We start from the raw sequence: 14,086 nt of genomic DNA, 5'->3' as shown, positions 1-14,086 counted from the left end.
TTGGCCTCTAGCTTTACAAATACCTGTTAGAAAGTTCCACTTGAATGTTCTATCTTTCTAACATCTCAAATTCTGTTTATCTCCCAAATATGGTCCTGGGTTAGGACTGGCCACAAGGAAAATTTGTGTACGATTTCAAAGGCAAAAGTGAAGCAGCAGTCATTATACTTTAACGGTTAGTATATGACATGAGGGGCTATGGCGGCTCATACACATTGTTGTTAATCTGCTGGCTCACCTTGGAGTGGGGCAGTGGCCAGGTGTGTGGGGCTCCTTCAGCAACTGCTAGACCTTCTTCCATCTCTCTGAGTCCTGGGCCAGATGCCTGTGCGGCACCATGGCTCCTGTAGATACCTGCATCATCAATGTTGTAGCGAGTAAGAGAGAGATGTACAATCTAGTTTTTGTTCAGGGGGTTCCACTGGTCTTTGAGGGTTCCACTTTGTCCCTCCTCGCCCCCACTTCATGTCCGGCTTTCCTGCCTGACCGTTTGCCCTATCAATTTATAGCAATTTTAGGTCCAATTCCAGAAGCAACTTCTCTAGCTCCCCCGATTTCATAAGGCCTAATCCCTAAAATAAATCTGATATTGCATATGACATAGCAGTTTTGCTTCTCTGGTCAAAATCTAATATAGACAATGGTATGGAAATAGTAATTCCAGGAAAACCAAATGTTAATAATGGGTTCTCTGAATTTTGGGTTAACTGATCTGATCGGAATTGAAAGGCACTGGTGACCAGTTGTCAGTGTGACACTGGTTGTCCATGGCACGCATTAGCAAAAAGTTTCTTAATATATCGCCCATGGACACCTGTAATCAAATCGCTAAAGAACTCAAGGTTTCAGGTGACCGAGTAGATGATTCCATAGTATATTTAAGTGAAAATAAGAACTACAATGAAGTTGGTTGTGTTCTCCCAATTATGTTTACTAAAGGAGATGATGAGCTTAGGACTTTAAAGTCTCAATTCAAGATGAGATAAAGGACCAGAAAGTTTATATGACTGCCTTCATGTATCAGCAAGTCTGTAATTTTCAAAAACCAAATCCAAAATTTAACCCTGAATTACAATGCAATTGAATCCCCAGTCTTACAGGTCTTGTGTTAAAGTTAGGGAATTTATTTTATTTGAGCAGCAGTGAGCCTCTGAACATCAGAATGGGGACATATGGGCAGACTCAGATGATACTGGAACACTTAAGGGCTTCTGCCTAGCTCTATTTAAAGTTTGCCTTTTCCAAGGCCTTTGAATAAATCGTTATAATTTATTTCTAGTCAAAAGTCTCCAGACTCTTTTTGGAGTTTTTCCACACCTGTTAGCATTCTGGCTCTGACATTTTCCCAGCTCCTGATAAAGTAACCTTGGGGAAAGTTAGAGAGTTCTTGTAGTACAATGTGCATTCTTGACACCGATCTGTTCTGCATTCTTAGCTCTAGGATTGGTCCAGGATGATTACCAGTCACATGTCTAGCAGTCTGAATGATGGATGTCAGGTCCTTCAGAGGGTAATCAGAGGTCTGGTTCATGTCCAGATACATACCTGGACATAAGACTGAAGTGTTCAAAAGTTTAAGTTCTCAGGGTACCTAGAGCAAGAATTGAATCGGTTCCTCATGCTGCAGCCTTCACAATGTTAATTTTAGCAGCTTGGTTAAAGAGACTCCATTTTATATATTGCTTATCTTAACTCTTTCCTCAGAGGTTTGACCTCTACTAAACTCTCCGTAATTAAAGTAGGCCCTTCTCTGTTGAACTGAATCTAATGAAGATTTCCTAAATTTATTAGACACACAAAATCTGCTGCCAGTCACTTCCACTCCGGTTCATCTCTGGACCGACAGGGCTTACAAAGCATTTATTTAATGTTTTAAATATGACATATAAAATATTTTGAAACAGCAAGATATTTTGTCTATCTTTAGAATTTTTGCTGCATATTTCCTTTTAAAATCCTCTCGTAAAGTCTGATGAAAAATGCAGACATGTCTATATGTCATGTCAATGGATGGAACTCAACAAAAAAAAGGGGGCCATAACGGCATAAGTTGCGACACAGGATACGGCAGTGACATTCCAACCAAAACACCCAGATTAACATCAAGCACTCATTTTGTTTCGTTTTTTTAAGCGACTATTATACTGGGACTCACTTAAATGTAAATAACTGAATGCCCGGCGTCAAGGAGAGACTGACTCTTCAAGGTGAAGGGAAAAAAAGAGGAGGTCACGACCGCAACACCCACAGTACTCAAAAAGCCCAGTATGCGCGCCTGCGCAGAGCGAATCCTCCTGCGCAGAAGTTGGACCGGAAGGGCTGGGGCGACCGGGGCGGGGATAGGGTTGCTAGGAGAGCGCAATGACGCCACGGCCGAGGCGCTGTTCTCTACCAATGGGTGCCGTCGGCCTGTAGCGACTGGCCGGGTACGTCACGCTGACGACGCGCGAAGGGCACACATCTAAGGGCTCGGAGGACGTTCGGCCTCTGTGAGCCGCAGCGTTCCCCAGGAGCGTTGGTGTGTTCGCCATCTTAGGGAGTGAGTGTGGTCGGGCCTTTCCCGGGGCAGGTGCGGGGAGTGGGGAGCGGGGGGCGGGGACCGGAGCGTCTGTGGGACGATGCATTGGCTGTAGGTCCTGTCGGCCTCCTCCTTCGGGGAGGCCGCGGGGACCTCAAGGGCGCGGAGGCGAGAAAAGGAAGGCCGGGTCGGGGTCCCATGGTGACGGTGACTTTGGCCGGCCTGACGGAGCCCCTTTGCTTTTCCTGTGACCGCCGGCCTCTGTTCCCCTAGGAATATGTTCTCGTCCGTGGCGCACCTGGCGCGGGCGAACCCCTTCAATGCGCCCCACCTGCAGCTGGTGTACGATGGCCTTTCGGGCCCCAGCAGCAGCCCCGCCGCGCCGCCGGGCCCGCCCCGCCGCTCCCGCAACCTGGCAGCCGCCGCTGTGGAAGGTGAGGTCAGACCCTGCCTGCGCCGGGCCTGGAGGGCAGGGAAGGACGCGCCCAGCCGCCGCGCCGCAGGACGGCGCCCAGTTGCGTCCCGGAGAACGTCGGCCCACTCTGCCCAGGCCGGGTGTCGGATCCTTAGCCCTCCCTCAAGGGCGTGGGAGGCCTAGGCACGGTCCCGCCGTGACCTCCACGTCCTCCAGGGAGTGGAGGCATAGAGGCCTTGCCTAGCTCCTTATCTTCTCCGTGAGTCCGCTTGGTCAGCAGACTTAAGCATTGGGTAAAGTCCTTCCGAAACCGGTGGCCACCTGCGGTTCTAACTGTATTATCTGTTCTTTGGTTAGGTTTTAATTTTCTTCTTAAAAATACTCCCTCCTCCCTTAGGTATTTCCGAAGTCTAATACTAGTTGACCGAGGGTGTATAAGATAGCTAGGTGTCTGTTAATACGAGTTGCGGGGAGAAGGCGATTTGCAGCCTCAGGCCATAGAAAGGACACAGAAGTTCATAGGGATGCCTTTGGTCTTATTTCTTGGTTAGATTCGGTTTACAGTACCTGAAAGCAAAGCCCCCTGGAGCGGATGTACAGAGAAACCTGAAAACCGAATTGTGGTCCTGGAAATGTTACCTACATTGTATGTCAAGTCTCATGATTTTTTTCCTTGAGTCATGTATGTGTTTCTGTTATGCCTTAATGTGGATGCAAAGAAAAAAATTTTTACATTAGCATTCTGTACTTCAGTTTAGAAAGTTAAAGCTAACGTCGTTTGTGTAGTGTTTGACTGCAGACGTTTATGTTTCTGGTTTTATGCTGTAGGAATCCATAAGCGGAGAGAGTATTGGTTAGTGGCTCGGGTGAACCCAGAAGTTGGCAAGCTGAGTGCTCCTGAATTTGATTTGTGCTCTGAAGCGTGTTCTTATCATTGATTAATAATTTGAAGGTTGATTTTAATCATTAATGTCGAATAATTTTCTTATTAATATGGCAAAATAAGAGAGCTAGTGTCTCACAGATAGAACCTTCATAATCATTTAGTGATTGTTTTGATTTTGGCAGTGAATTTTCTGTTACTCATGCTAGGTGGAAACTCCTTTTTCAACTAAATTGTAAACAGGTGGCCAGAGCTGTTCAGTCGTGATAGTACTGTTACACAGGGATACCATTCTCTTTCATTCTTGTGGCCTTCATCGTCAGAAGAAACACTTACTTGACTTTTTTTTTTTCTCCCCCAATCAAACAGAGCAGTATAGCTGTGAATATGGATCTGGCAGATTCTTTCTCCTGTGTGGATTTGGAGGAATTATTAGCTGTGGCACAACGCATACAGCATTGGTTCCTCTAGATCTGGTTAAATGCAGAATGCAGGTTTGTTTTGCATGTCGGACTGAATAAAGCATATTGTTGAAGCATGGCTGTTACATAGTGTGAGATGTAGTCATCTACTAACAAGCTGTGTGGAAACCTAACTATCCAGGAGGTAAGTTGATAACCAGTAATAACGTGAGTTTTATACTAAAATGCATGGTGTGTCTTGTCTTATTACAGAGTACAGTTGTGAATATGGCTCCATGAAGTTTTATGCACTGTGTGGCTTTGGTGGAGTCTTAAGTTGTGGTCTGACACACACTGCTGTCGTTCCTCTGGATTTAGTGAAATGCCGAATGCAGGTTTGTATTGAGATGACGGTGTTGAATGTATTTGTGTGGGACTTAATTACAAATAATCTTAAAGGACTTCACAAACAAGAATTTGAAGATATAAGAACTGCTAGAAAGTTTAGTGGGAAAGCAAACCTCAGTTTCTTTAGTCATTTTATAAGCAGTTACATGTCAAGAGTGGGTAATCATTCTTTGTGTATTATGTGAAGTAACTTCACATCTCTTAATGGATAAGATTAAGGCAGAGAGTGCTATGTATTGCGTTGGCCAAAAAGTCCGTTTAGTTTTTTCTGAAAAATGAAAGGCACATTTTTCATTTTCACCAGTAACTATTGATTTGGATATTGTGGGTATGTTGGCTATCCCTTGCATGGTGTAATGTTGATTGTTCTCATTGTCTGTTTGATCACTATCAACTTCCACTGGTCTGCTTTCTTCTCCAGGGAGAAATCTCCATGAAATTTCACAAACCACTTTAGACACAGCACTTTCTCCATACATTGCACAAATCTTGTATTTCAGTTGCATTTTTACCTTTTTTTAAATGATAAAGTATAATATGCTGAAAATGTTATTTTTTTCCTGTCTTTAAATATTAAAAGGGTTACACAAAAATTAACCAATTTGGTAAGTTTTCTTTTTTTAACTGTCTGTTGCTATGACAGCTGTCACAATACAGTACAACAAAATTATTTCAGTGAAGTTAAAGACAACTAAATCATCTTATGGGAAAAACCAAATGAACTTTTTAGCCAACCAAATAGATCAAAATATGTACTTCTGGAATCTTAGTATTAAGATTTTGTGGGTATAGCTTCTTGTGTATTCACTTACATAAAAGGGTACGGTTTTATTTTCTTTTTAACAATTAGAATATCTTAATTAGGATTGTTCAAACAAAAATAATCAAACCACAAAAATTTATTTGTTCCAAACAGGATTAGAAGTCTACTTACCTAAAAGAGAAAGGAAGGTGAAATAATTAGCAGGGAGAGGAAGGTGACATATACCAGCCCTTCTAGTACTGGCAGAAATAGTGAGAGAAGATTTTTTTTTCCCATTTAGTTAATGGAATGAATATGAAATATACTTTCTCTAAAACTATGCATGTCTCTTGAAGTGATTTTAAGTCGAAAGACATTCTCATTATGTTGATGTACCTTTTTAACTTTAGTTTGTCATAAGTTCACAGAACTTCATAGTATAATCTCCTTGGTGGACTAGCCTTATCAGAGGTGAGATGTGCAGGCATACCTTGCTTCACTGTGCTTCGCTTTGTAGCATTTATAGCACTTCAGAGATACTGTGTTTTTAAAAATTGAAGGCAAGACCCTTCTCTATCAAAAAATATTTTGACTTGCTGAAAAGCTCAGGTGATTGTTAGCATTTTTTAGCAGTAAAGTGTTTTTTATTTAAGATATATACATTGCTTTTTAGACATAATGCTGTTGTATACTTCACAGACTGGTATATAGTGTACTCATGACTTTTATATGATCTGGGAAACCAAAAAATTTGTGTGACTTGCTTTCTTGCAATGTTATCTTTATTTTAGTGGTCTGGAACTGAACCTGCAATATCTCCAAAGCATGCCTGTAGAGTTATCTATTATTTCGGCAAAAGGCTTTGAAACTAATTCTTTAAAAGTGGTAGAGTTCGGTGGTGAAAAATCTTCTAGAGTTAGTTTTATTATATATTTTTGTAGGAATTTTACCCTCTGAACTAACCTTCCAAGATTTAAGTCTTAACTAAAAGAAAGCCAAGCCTCAATGTACACGTTTACAAAGATGATTATAGATACTAAGCTGATACGCAGTGAGCTTATATTTGCCCCCCTTCTGTGTAGTTACTGAAGTTTATTTTAGAATCAAAAGGAAAGACTAATTACAAATATTTATGAGAAGTGTTAGCCCTTTGGTACATTTCATTACTTTTCTTTTTCTCTTAAATATAGGTGGACCCCGAGAAGTACAAGGGCATATTTAATGGATTCTCCGTGACACTTAAAGAGGACGGTGTTCGTGGTTTGGCCAAAGGATGGGCTCCAACTTTCATTGGCTACTCTATGCAGGGGCTCTGCAAGTTTGGCTTTTATGAAGTCTTCAAAATCTTCTATAGCAACATACTTGGAGAGGTATGTAAGTTAACTTTGAAATCGAAAGTCCTGAGCTTTTACCTTAAAGTTTAAAACCAGAAAGGCTCTTAGATTTTTGTCTGACCCACCTCATTTTTGAACTGAGGAAATGGTCTCAGAAAGGATGAGCAACCTGTTTCAAATCGTAACTGTTTTAGCAACCACAGGATAAAAAATGAAAATGTATATCATTAGATTTTAGTGCTCATTTTATTAGACTGAGGCTTTCCAAGTAAGTTGGATTTTGAGTTTATATCAAGAGTTTATTGAGGGAAGTTACATATGAGGCATGTCTTGGGTGGCAGCAAGACAGACAGACATGTCCTCCACACCACGTGGCAGGCACTGAGGTGATAGATAGGACAGGGAAAGATGGATGGGGGGCACTTGCATGTGACCCACCCCAGATAAGGGGAGAACACCCTGTTTGCTTGCCTGTGGCGGGGCAGTAGAACCAGTACACTGGGGGGACAGGGGGTGGGTCGATCAGGCAGTCTCTGAGGGGATTTTCAGGAAGCAATCTCTGTTCCCGCCAGGATCTGACTGGATCTAGCGCAAGGGTCTGGCAGTGATCACTCATGGAATAGTCTCTCATTCACAGATTTCTCTGTACAGTTCCTTGGTACCTAGATATTAAAATAAAATTCATATTGCAAATGTGTGGTTGATGAAGTTATAAGAAATAAACATATATTCAGTCTTGTATGTTATCCATGGGACTGTATGATAGGAGAAATACTTTTAAAATGTCTGAGATTTTACTGTTTCCTAGAACTGTTCCTTAAAGTAAAGTTGAAAACAGCCAATTCACGTCCTTCCTCATGTTCTTCAATTAGGAGAACACTTACCTCTGGCGCACATCACTATATTTGGCTGCCTCTGCCAGTGCTGAATTCTTTGCTGACATTGCCCTGGCTCCTATGGAAGCTGCTAAGGTTCGCATTCAAACCCAACCAGGTTATGCCAACACTCTGAGGGAAGCAGCTCCCAAAATGTATAAGGAAGAAGGCTTAAACGCGTAAGTAAACATTTGCCTAAATTTATATATAAAACGGCTCACTTGAGGAAGCTGCATTTGTTAGCGTTAATCCTATCAGACTTTAGAAAATTTCTTGTTTACTATCCATCTCTCCCTCCCCTTGCCTTTTTACATAGAACATGAATTCCAGGGGAAGGATAAGTTGATAACATGTTTTGAGCCCTGAATTAAGAATATTTTTTCTAAAGTAGGAGCCATTTTTTCAGTCTAAAAATGACTTGATATTTGACTAAACAGTAACTGTTAACTTTTGGGTGGGCTTCCTAGGATTCTTGTCATCTGTGTTCACATTTAAGAATTTGCATATAGTCTGGCCATAACATGCTTCCTTAGATCCACCTTTGTGGATGCCTATCTTGAACTGAGTTCTACTTGAAAACATACTATTTCTTGTAGTTCCAGTCGAGAAACATCCAGCAACTTTTCTGGTTGTACAGTCAAAGGTGCTTGAGTCATTGGCATGTGAGATAAATATACCTGCATGTTAGTCTTCGGTTCTGATAAAATGACATGCAATTGTGCTGCCATTTTTTTATTATCAGGACTTGACTGGTATGCGGACACTTGTGTTAATGATGGGAATTCTGCTAGATGAATCTATGCAACTGAGTAAAATAGTTCTTCTGATTTCCTAGATTCTACAAGGGGGTTGCTCCTCTCTGGATGAGACAGATACCGTACACCATGATGAAGTTCGCTTGCTTTGAACGTACCGTTGAAGTATTGTACAAGTTTGTGGTTCCTAAGCCCCGAAGTGAATGTACAAAGGCAGAGCAGCTGGTTGTAACATTTGTGGCAGGTTACATAGGTATGAATTATTTAGGACATGTTTGTCTGTGAAATTAAGGACAAATACTTCCATTACTGTCTGATCTCTTATGAAGAAAAAAATATTCCAAAGAAGTTCTATCTTTCTATAGCATTTCATATCCCCTTCAGGATTCATAAATACTTACCAATTAGTTCTTGATAGAATTGGTTCATGGTTTGCATGATTAAGTTTGGGAGTGTATTGATTTGACTGCTGTACTATTTGTGGTTTTTCTGGTTGGTTGGTTTTGTTTAGTTTTTCAAGAACAGATAAAAAAAATTATCATTTAAGAAAGAGGGAAAGGGAGGGAGAAAAGGAGAGAAACATCAATTTGCGAGAGATACAATACATTGATTGTTTGCCTCATGCACCCCGCAACCAGGAACCTGGCCTGCAACCCAGTCATGTGCCCTGACTGGGAATTAAACCAGTGACCTTTCAGTTCTCAGGCTGGGGCTCAATCCACTAATTCAGCCAGGGCAAGAACAGAATTTTTAATACAGGAGAAAGTGTTGATTAAAATCTGAACATGAAAATTTTTAAGTGATTAGGTAGATTGCTTTATAATCTTTGTCAGTCTTAACCCTAAATAGTGATTTTTTTCCCCCTAAGTACTGAAGTTTTATTACCTAGTCATGAAAAGGTTGAGTGTGATGTGATTTTTTTTTTTAATTGACCTCATTTCTTGACCTTTTTTAGCTGGAGTCTTCTGTGCGATTGTTTCTCACCCTGCTGATTCTGTGGTGTCTGTGTTGAATAAAGAGAAAGGTAGCACCGCTTCCCAGGTCCTGAAGAGACTTGGATTTAAAGGTAGGACTGTTTTTCCGCTAAAGAAAAAAAACCAACACTTCTGGGTATATTCCTGTTTCCATTCATGTTTCATATTTCAACCAGGTGTATGGAAGGGACTCTTTGCTCGTATCATCATGATCGGCACTCTGACTGCGCTACAGTGGTTCATCTATGACTCCGTGAAGGTCTACTTCAGGCTCCCTCGCCCTCCTCCACCCGAGATGCCAGAGTCTCTGAAGAAGAAGCTTGGGTTAACTCAGTAGATAGATCAAAGAAAATATGGACTGAATCTGCTTGTTGATCAGTGTTGACGAAAAATGCTAAAGGAACTTTTATATATTTGACAGTGTAGGAAATTGTCTATTCCTGATATAATTACTGTAGTACTCTTGCCTAAGGCATGAGTTTCAAATTTGCTGTTGAAATAAACCCAACTGTTCACGATTTGTCTGTGACTTGATAATTATTTTTAAAACTAGTTTTTAAAGATTTCGCCATGCCCTGACCATTGTGGCCCAGTTGGTTGAGCATGATCCTGCAAAGTTTGATTCTCAGTGAGGACGCGAGAGGCAATCAGTTAATGTTTCTCTCTCTCATTGATGTTTCTCTCTTTTTCTTTCCCCCTTAACCTCTCTAAAAAATAAAATCTTGGGGGGGAGATTTTACGTAAAATGGAAAGAATCAGTACTGTATAAGACCTCTAAAAAAAAAATGCGTATTAACCAGTTGATTTAATACTCTTGATTCCTACTCATAAATTGTCAGATGGCTCAAGTTTTGTCATTCAAGAGAGTTCCTATATTTTTAGAAAGCATACCCTAAAATTTCAAAAGTTTAATTATTGAAATATGGATAAATATTTGTGATTATATTTTGACAAGTTGATTTTGGCATATAATCGAGTTTTTGCATTGTGACTATACTTTTTAAAATCCCTGTGAGTTTGGTAATCCTTAATTGTAAAAGAAGGTAATCTAAATTAGGCTGATTTTTAAAATGATAGTTTTTATTTTTAGAAAGCAGAAAGGAGGGAGAAAGAAAGGGAAAGACGTTCCATTGCCTCCCGCATACCCCCAACTGTGGATCTGGCCCGCAGGCAGGCATGGGCTCTGAGAACCTGCTACCCCTCCATTTGCAGGATTATGCCAAACTCACTGAGCCACACTGGTCAGGGCTAGAATGACAGCTGTTAAAAGGAACAAAGCAGTTGATAGCTAAACATTTCAAGTAACGGTTCTCTTCCACACAGATCTGAGTTCTACATTTACAAAAGTTTCCATAAGCTGTTGTCCGTTTTGCTTTTAAGAAAGATACTTGCTTGACAACTGAAGTAAGTGAATGCCTTGGGAAGGCACTTGGGTGGACTGGGGCATCTGAAATTTGGTGGTAGGTTGAAGCCCAAACTGATATTTTAAAAGCTTCAGGAAGTAAGCCACTCTAGTTTTCCCTCATGTTTGCTTAGAAAGGAAAGTCCAATCTGTAATATAGTGTTTTTCGAATCCGATGACATTTTACATTGAGGCCTTTGGTTATAAATATCTGGGTTGGGTTGACAATCACTGTGGACTAAACAGATGGGGTGCCAGGAAAAGAACTTTCGAGGAGTCTTACCAGGAAAAGGTGATTTCATTATAAATCCATATTGTAAAATTAGAAACCAGATGCATCTAGTTGCATGTTAACTTTCTATTGTTTGGTCTTGCTTAAGGTGCCAGTCTTATTTTACCTGTGTTGCAGAGAGAAAGGAAGGGTTATAGGTGTAAATTTGAGCCACTGTTAGAAAGGTAAGAGCAGTCTGAGCAAGCAAGCGATGGGTTAGTTACTGCTGTGCAACATCTCTGAAATGGCTTGAGACAGTATAATCTCAAGCTTTCTGTGGGTCAGGAATTCAGAGCATCTCTGTTGGATCCTCTTGGCTCTGGGTTTTCTGAAGTTACAATCAGATGGTAGCCACGGGGTCCTCTCTCAAGGCTTTTCACTTTTCCAGGCTGGAAAGAATTTTGAGCCAGCTCTCTTGTTAGCGGCTTAGACTTTTCAATATCTACCGCATGGTGGCGCACGGCTGCAGGACTTCTTTCAGGGGTCCAAGTGGTGCTAGACAAACTAGTTTTGGTCACAACATTGGAAGTCCCAAAGACCAAATCCCAGCTTCAGGGGAAAGGAATGCAGACACCATCTCTTGCTGGGAGGAGAAGAGACTGGGATTGGAGGTATATGTACATTGAACTAATCCAAAGCTGGACTGCATTTGAAAACCAGGAAGTGCACTTCAGCCAGCCTTCATTATGTGGCACTTCTACCAACCTCATAGAATTTGAGTTTTAGTTTAAAGAGAGACTTGGTTTTATTTGTGGGTATTGGTATAATATGCTGTCTATATTTGTAATATCTGTAGTTAGGTATTTCAAAGCTTAAAAGAGAAAACCATTTCATCCTCGAAATTTAAGTAAAATATCCACTAAAAATTCTGTGAATTCCCATTTCACATTTTAAAATTTATACTGAAAAGATCTAATAAGGAAATTTTCATAACTGGTTTTTCACGTGGTATAATAAATTATAACTTGCATAAATCAGAGCCCAGTGGAATGAATATATGTATGTCATTAGTTCTTTAACTACATTTTGTCATAATTCTAGGACAAGATAGCATTGCTGCAAAGAAGGTTTCAGAGGGCTCACATGTGGTTCAGATAGTTTTGAGGAGCCTGGCCCTGGATGGATAGCTAAGTTGGTTGGAGTCAGCCCAATACACCAAGGTTCGGTCTCCAGTCAGGGCACATACAATAAGCAACTAATAGATACATATATAAGTGGAACAACAAATTGATGTCTTTCTCTCAAAATCAAAAAAATGGTTTTTAAGTTCTCACCTGAGGGTATGTTTTATTGATTCTTGGGAAGAGAGAGAGAAAGAAACATTGATGTAAGAAAGAAATGATTGCTTGCCTCCTGAACCCGCAACCTAGGTGTGTGCTGTGACCAAAAATCAAAGCCATAACCTACCTCTTGGAGTATGGGTGACACTCCAACAGAGCCACCTGGCCGGGGCAGCAAAAGCAAATAAAAAATTTTTAAAAACTGCCTGAGTTTTGCTAAATTATGCATACCTAGTGACATGTAAAACTTGAACAGAAAAAGAAGTAACAGCTTAAACAAATCTCCATTTTGTGAAAGCTTCATGAAATGTTTTGATCATATTTTTAAATGAGTTGAACATTTCTGTTACACTGTTTTCAGGATAGAAGTGAAGTATCCATATGTTCATGAAGCTTGGTGTATGGCAGTCTTCCTGCTAAATTAGAGTTACACACTTCAGCATAAGATTATATAATTTTTATACAATTTTTATCATGAGATATATCACAAAATAATTGTTAAAAATTTCAGATACCATATGGTTAAGGAACAAACTGATATCAAACTTGGAGGAATCTGTAGTTCAGTTGAATGCTGTGCCTCTTGAAGTATCAGATAATGTGGTGGCTTAATAAGTCATCTACTAGCAGGTCTTACCTAAGTAGTATCAGCTTTTTGGATTTCTTTGTTTTATGAAAATTGAGTTGCATTAAAAAAAAAAAATTACTGCTATTAGAAAGGGGAGAGGGGAGGCTGATCTGATTGCTTCCTGTTCGCACCCCAACTGGAGATTGAACCCACAACCTAGGTATGTGCCGTGATGGGGAATTGAATCTGCAGCCTTTTGGTGCACAGGATAGCACTCCAACCAACAGAGCCAACTGGCCAGGGCAAATCATTTCTCTTTTAAATGGCAGCCCTGACTTCACATTCTTAGTAATGTTCATAGGAGTACATGAAATGTCAACTTCATGAATATAGTTTATGAATCTTGGTTATTACACTGAGACTTGTTTCCTAGAAAGCAACAATTCAGAAGATTTCATGTTTTTATAGACTCGGAAGTACCATGCATGCAACAGTCACTTGATAAACGCTGGCTATACTGAATGAAAACCTAGTGAATGTGTCGCTTATACAAGACATACTGTAATTCCTGTCTAATACTGATTTGATGTACAAGTCAGCTGGCTTTGTGGAATGTGGTGTATGCAGGATTTGAAGATGAATAATTCATGTGAGGGGAAATACATTTATTCAAGACCCAGGAGTCAATCTCAGAGGGCTCTATTAACCAAGGTTAAAACTATTAAGACATTAACATCTGAAAATATGTTGTATCTGACTTCTACTTAGCAATAAACTATTATTTAAAGGTTTTATTGACTGCACAGTTGGTTAGACTTTAAATGATATAAGTGCATGGAAATTTCACAGCTGAAGATGACTCACCAGTAAGAGACCATATTTATTATTGAAGTAAATTTTACATTTTCTACTGTTGGGGAACAGATCGAAAGTTTTCCATCCTCCTGTATTTGCCACAAAAGCTATCTGACTTGACGACAAAACCATGACCACGAGCCTAATGACAGTCCAGATTTTAGGGTTCCTTCTCAGTATGGCTACCAAATTACTGTCAAGATCTGTGAATCATGATTTCAGTAATGAGTAGAACTAGCACCAGCTGAGTGCTTCATTTTGTTGGCACTGATAGAAAAAAATATTCCTCAAATGAGTTTTCAGATTAAATAAATGTGTTTTTAAGTGCTGAAATTTTTATATTTTTTTCATGTTTAAAAAGCATTGTGTTTTATTAAGGTGATTACATGGAACATAATCTACATT

General features: G+C 40.1%; 1 protein-coding gene and 1 non-coding gene across 4 annotated transcripts; both read left to right on the top strand.

The window, feature by feature from the left end:
• Positions 1-2,453: 2,453 nt before the first annotated feature.
• On the top strand, positions 2,454-9,823 carry SLC25A3 (solute carrier family 25 member 3). Of its 3 annotated transcripts, none has more exons than XM_090272658.1 (8): positions 2,454-2,539; positions 2,792-2,952; positions 4,491-4,612; positions 6,558-6,737; positions 7,574-7,755; positions 8,412-8,584; positions 9,287-9,397; positions 9,482-9,823. In XM_090272658.1, the coding sequence occupies exons 2-8, from the start codon at positions 2,796-2,798 to the stop codon at positions 9,640-9,642; spliced, it is 1,086 nt and encodes a 361-aa protein (XP_090128784.1). In that variant the 5' UTR covers positions 2,454-2,539; positions 2,792-2,795; the 3' UTR covers positions 9,643-9,823. The 3 variants fall into 3 exon arrangements, with proteins under 3 accessions (XP_090128784.1, XP_090128782.1, XP_090128783.1); XM_090272656.1 differs by lacking the exon at positions 4,491-4,612 and adding an exon at positions 4,186-4,310; XM_090272657.1 differs by lacking the exon at positions 4,491-4,612 and adding an exon at positions 4,186-4,310 and having other exon boundaries at positions 2,460-2,518.
• On the top strand, positions 8,095-8,341 carry LOC150011200 (small nucleolar RNA SNORA53). The gene has a single exon (XR_016511054.1). It is a non-coding gene; the product is annotated as a small nucleolar RNA SNORA53 (small nucleolar RNA).
• Positions 9,824-14,086: the final 4,263 nt, after the last annotated feature.

Source organism: Furipterus horrens, unplaced genomic scaffold (assembly GCF_987537825.1).
Source record: "Furipterus horrens unplaced genomic scaffold, mFurHor1.1.pri manual_scaffold_4, whole genome shotgun sequence".
NCBI classification, from domain to species: Eukaryota; Metazoa; Chordata; class Mammalia; order Chiroptera; family Furipteridae; genus Furipterus; species Furipterus horrens.
Note: the sequence above shows the minus strand (reverse complement) of the source record. Positions and strands in the feature narration are given on the sequence as shown.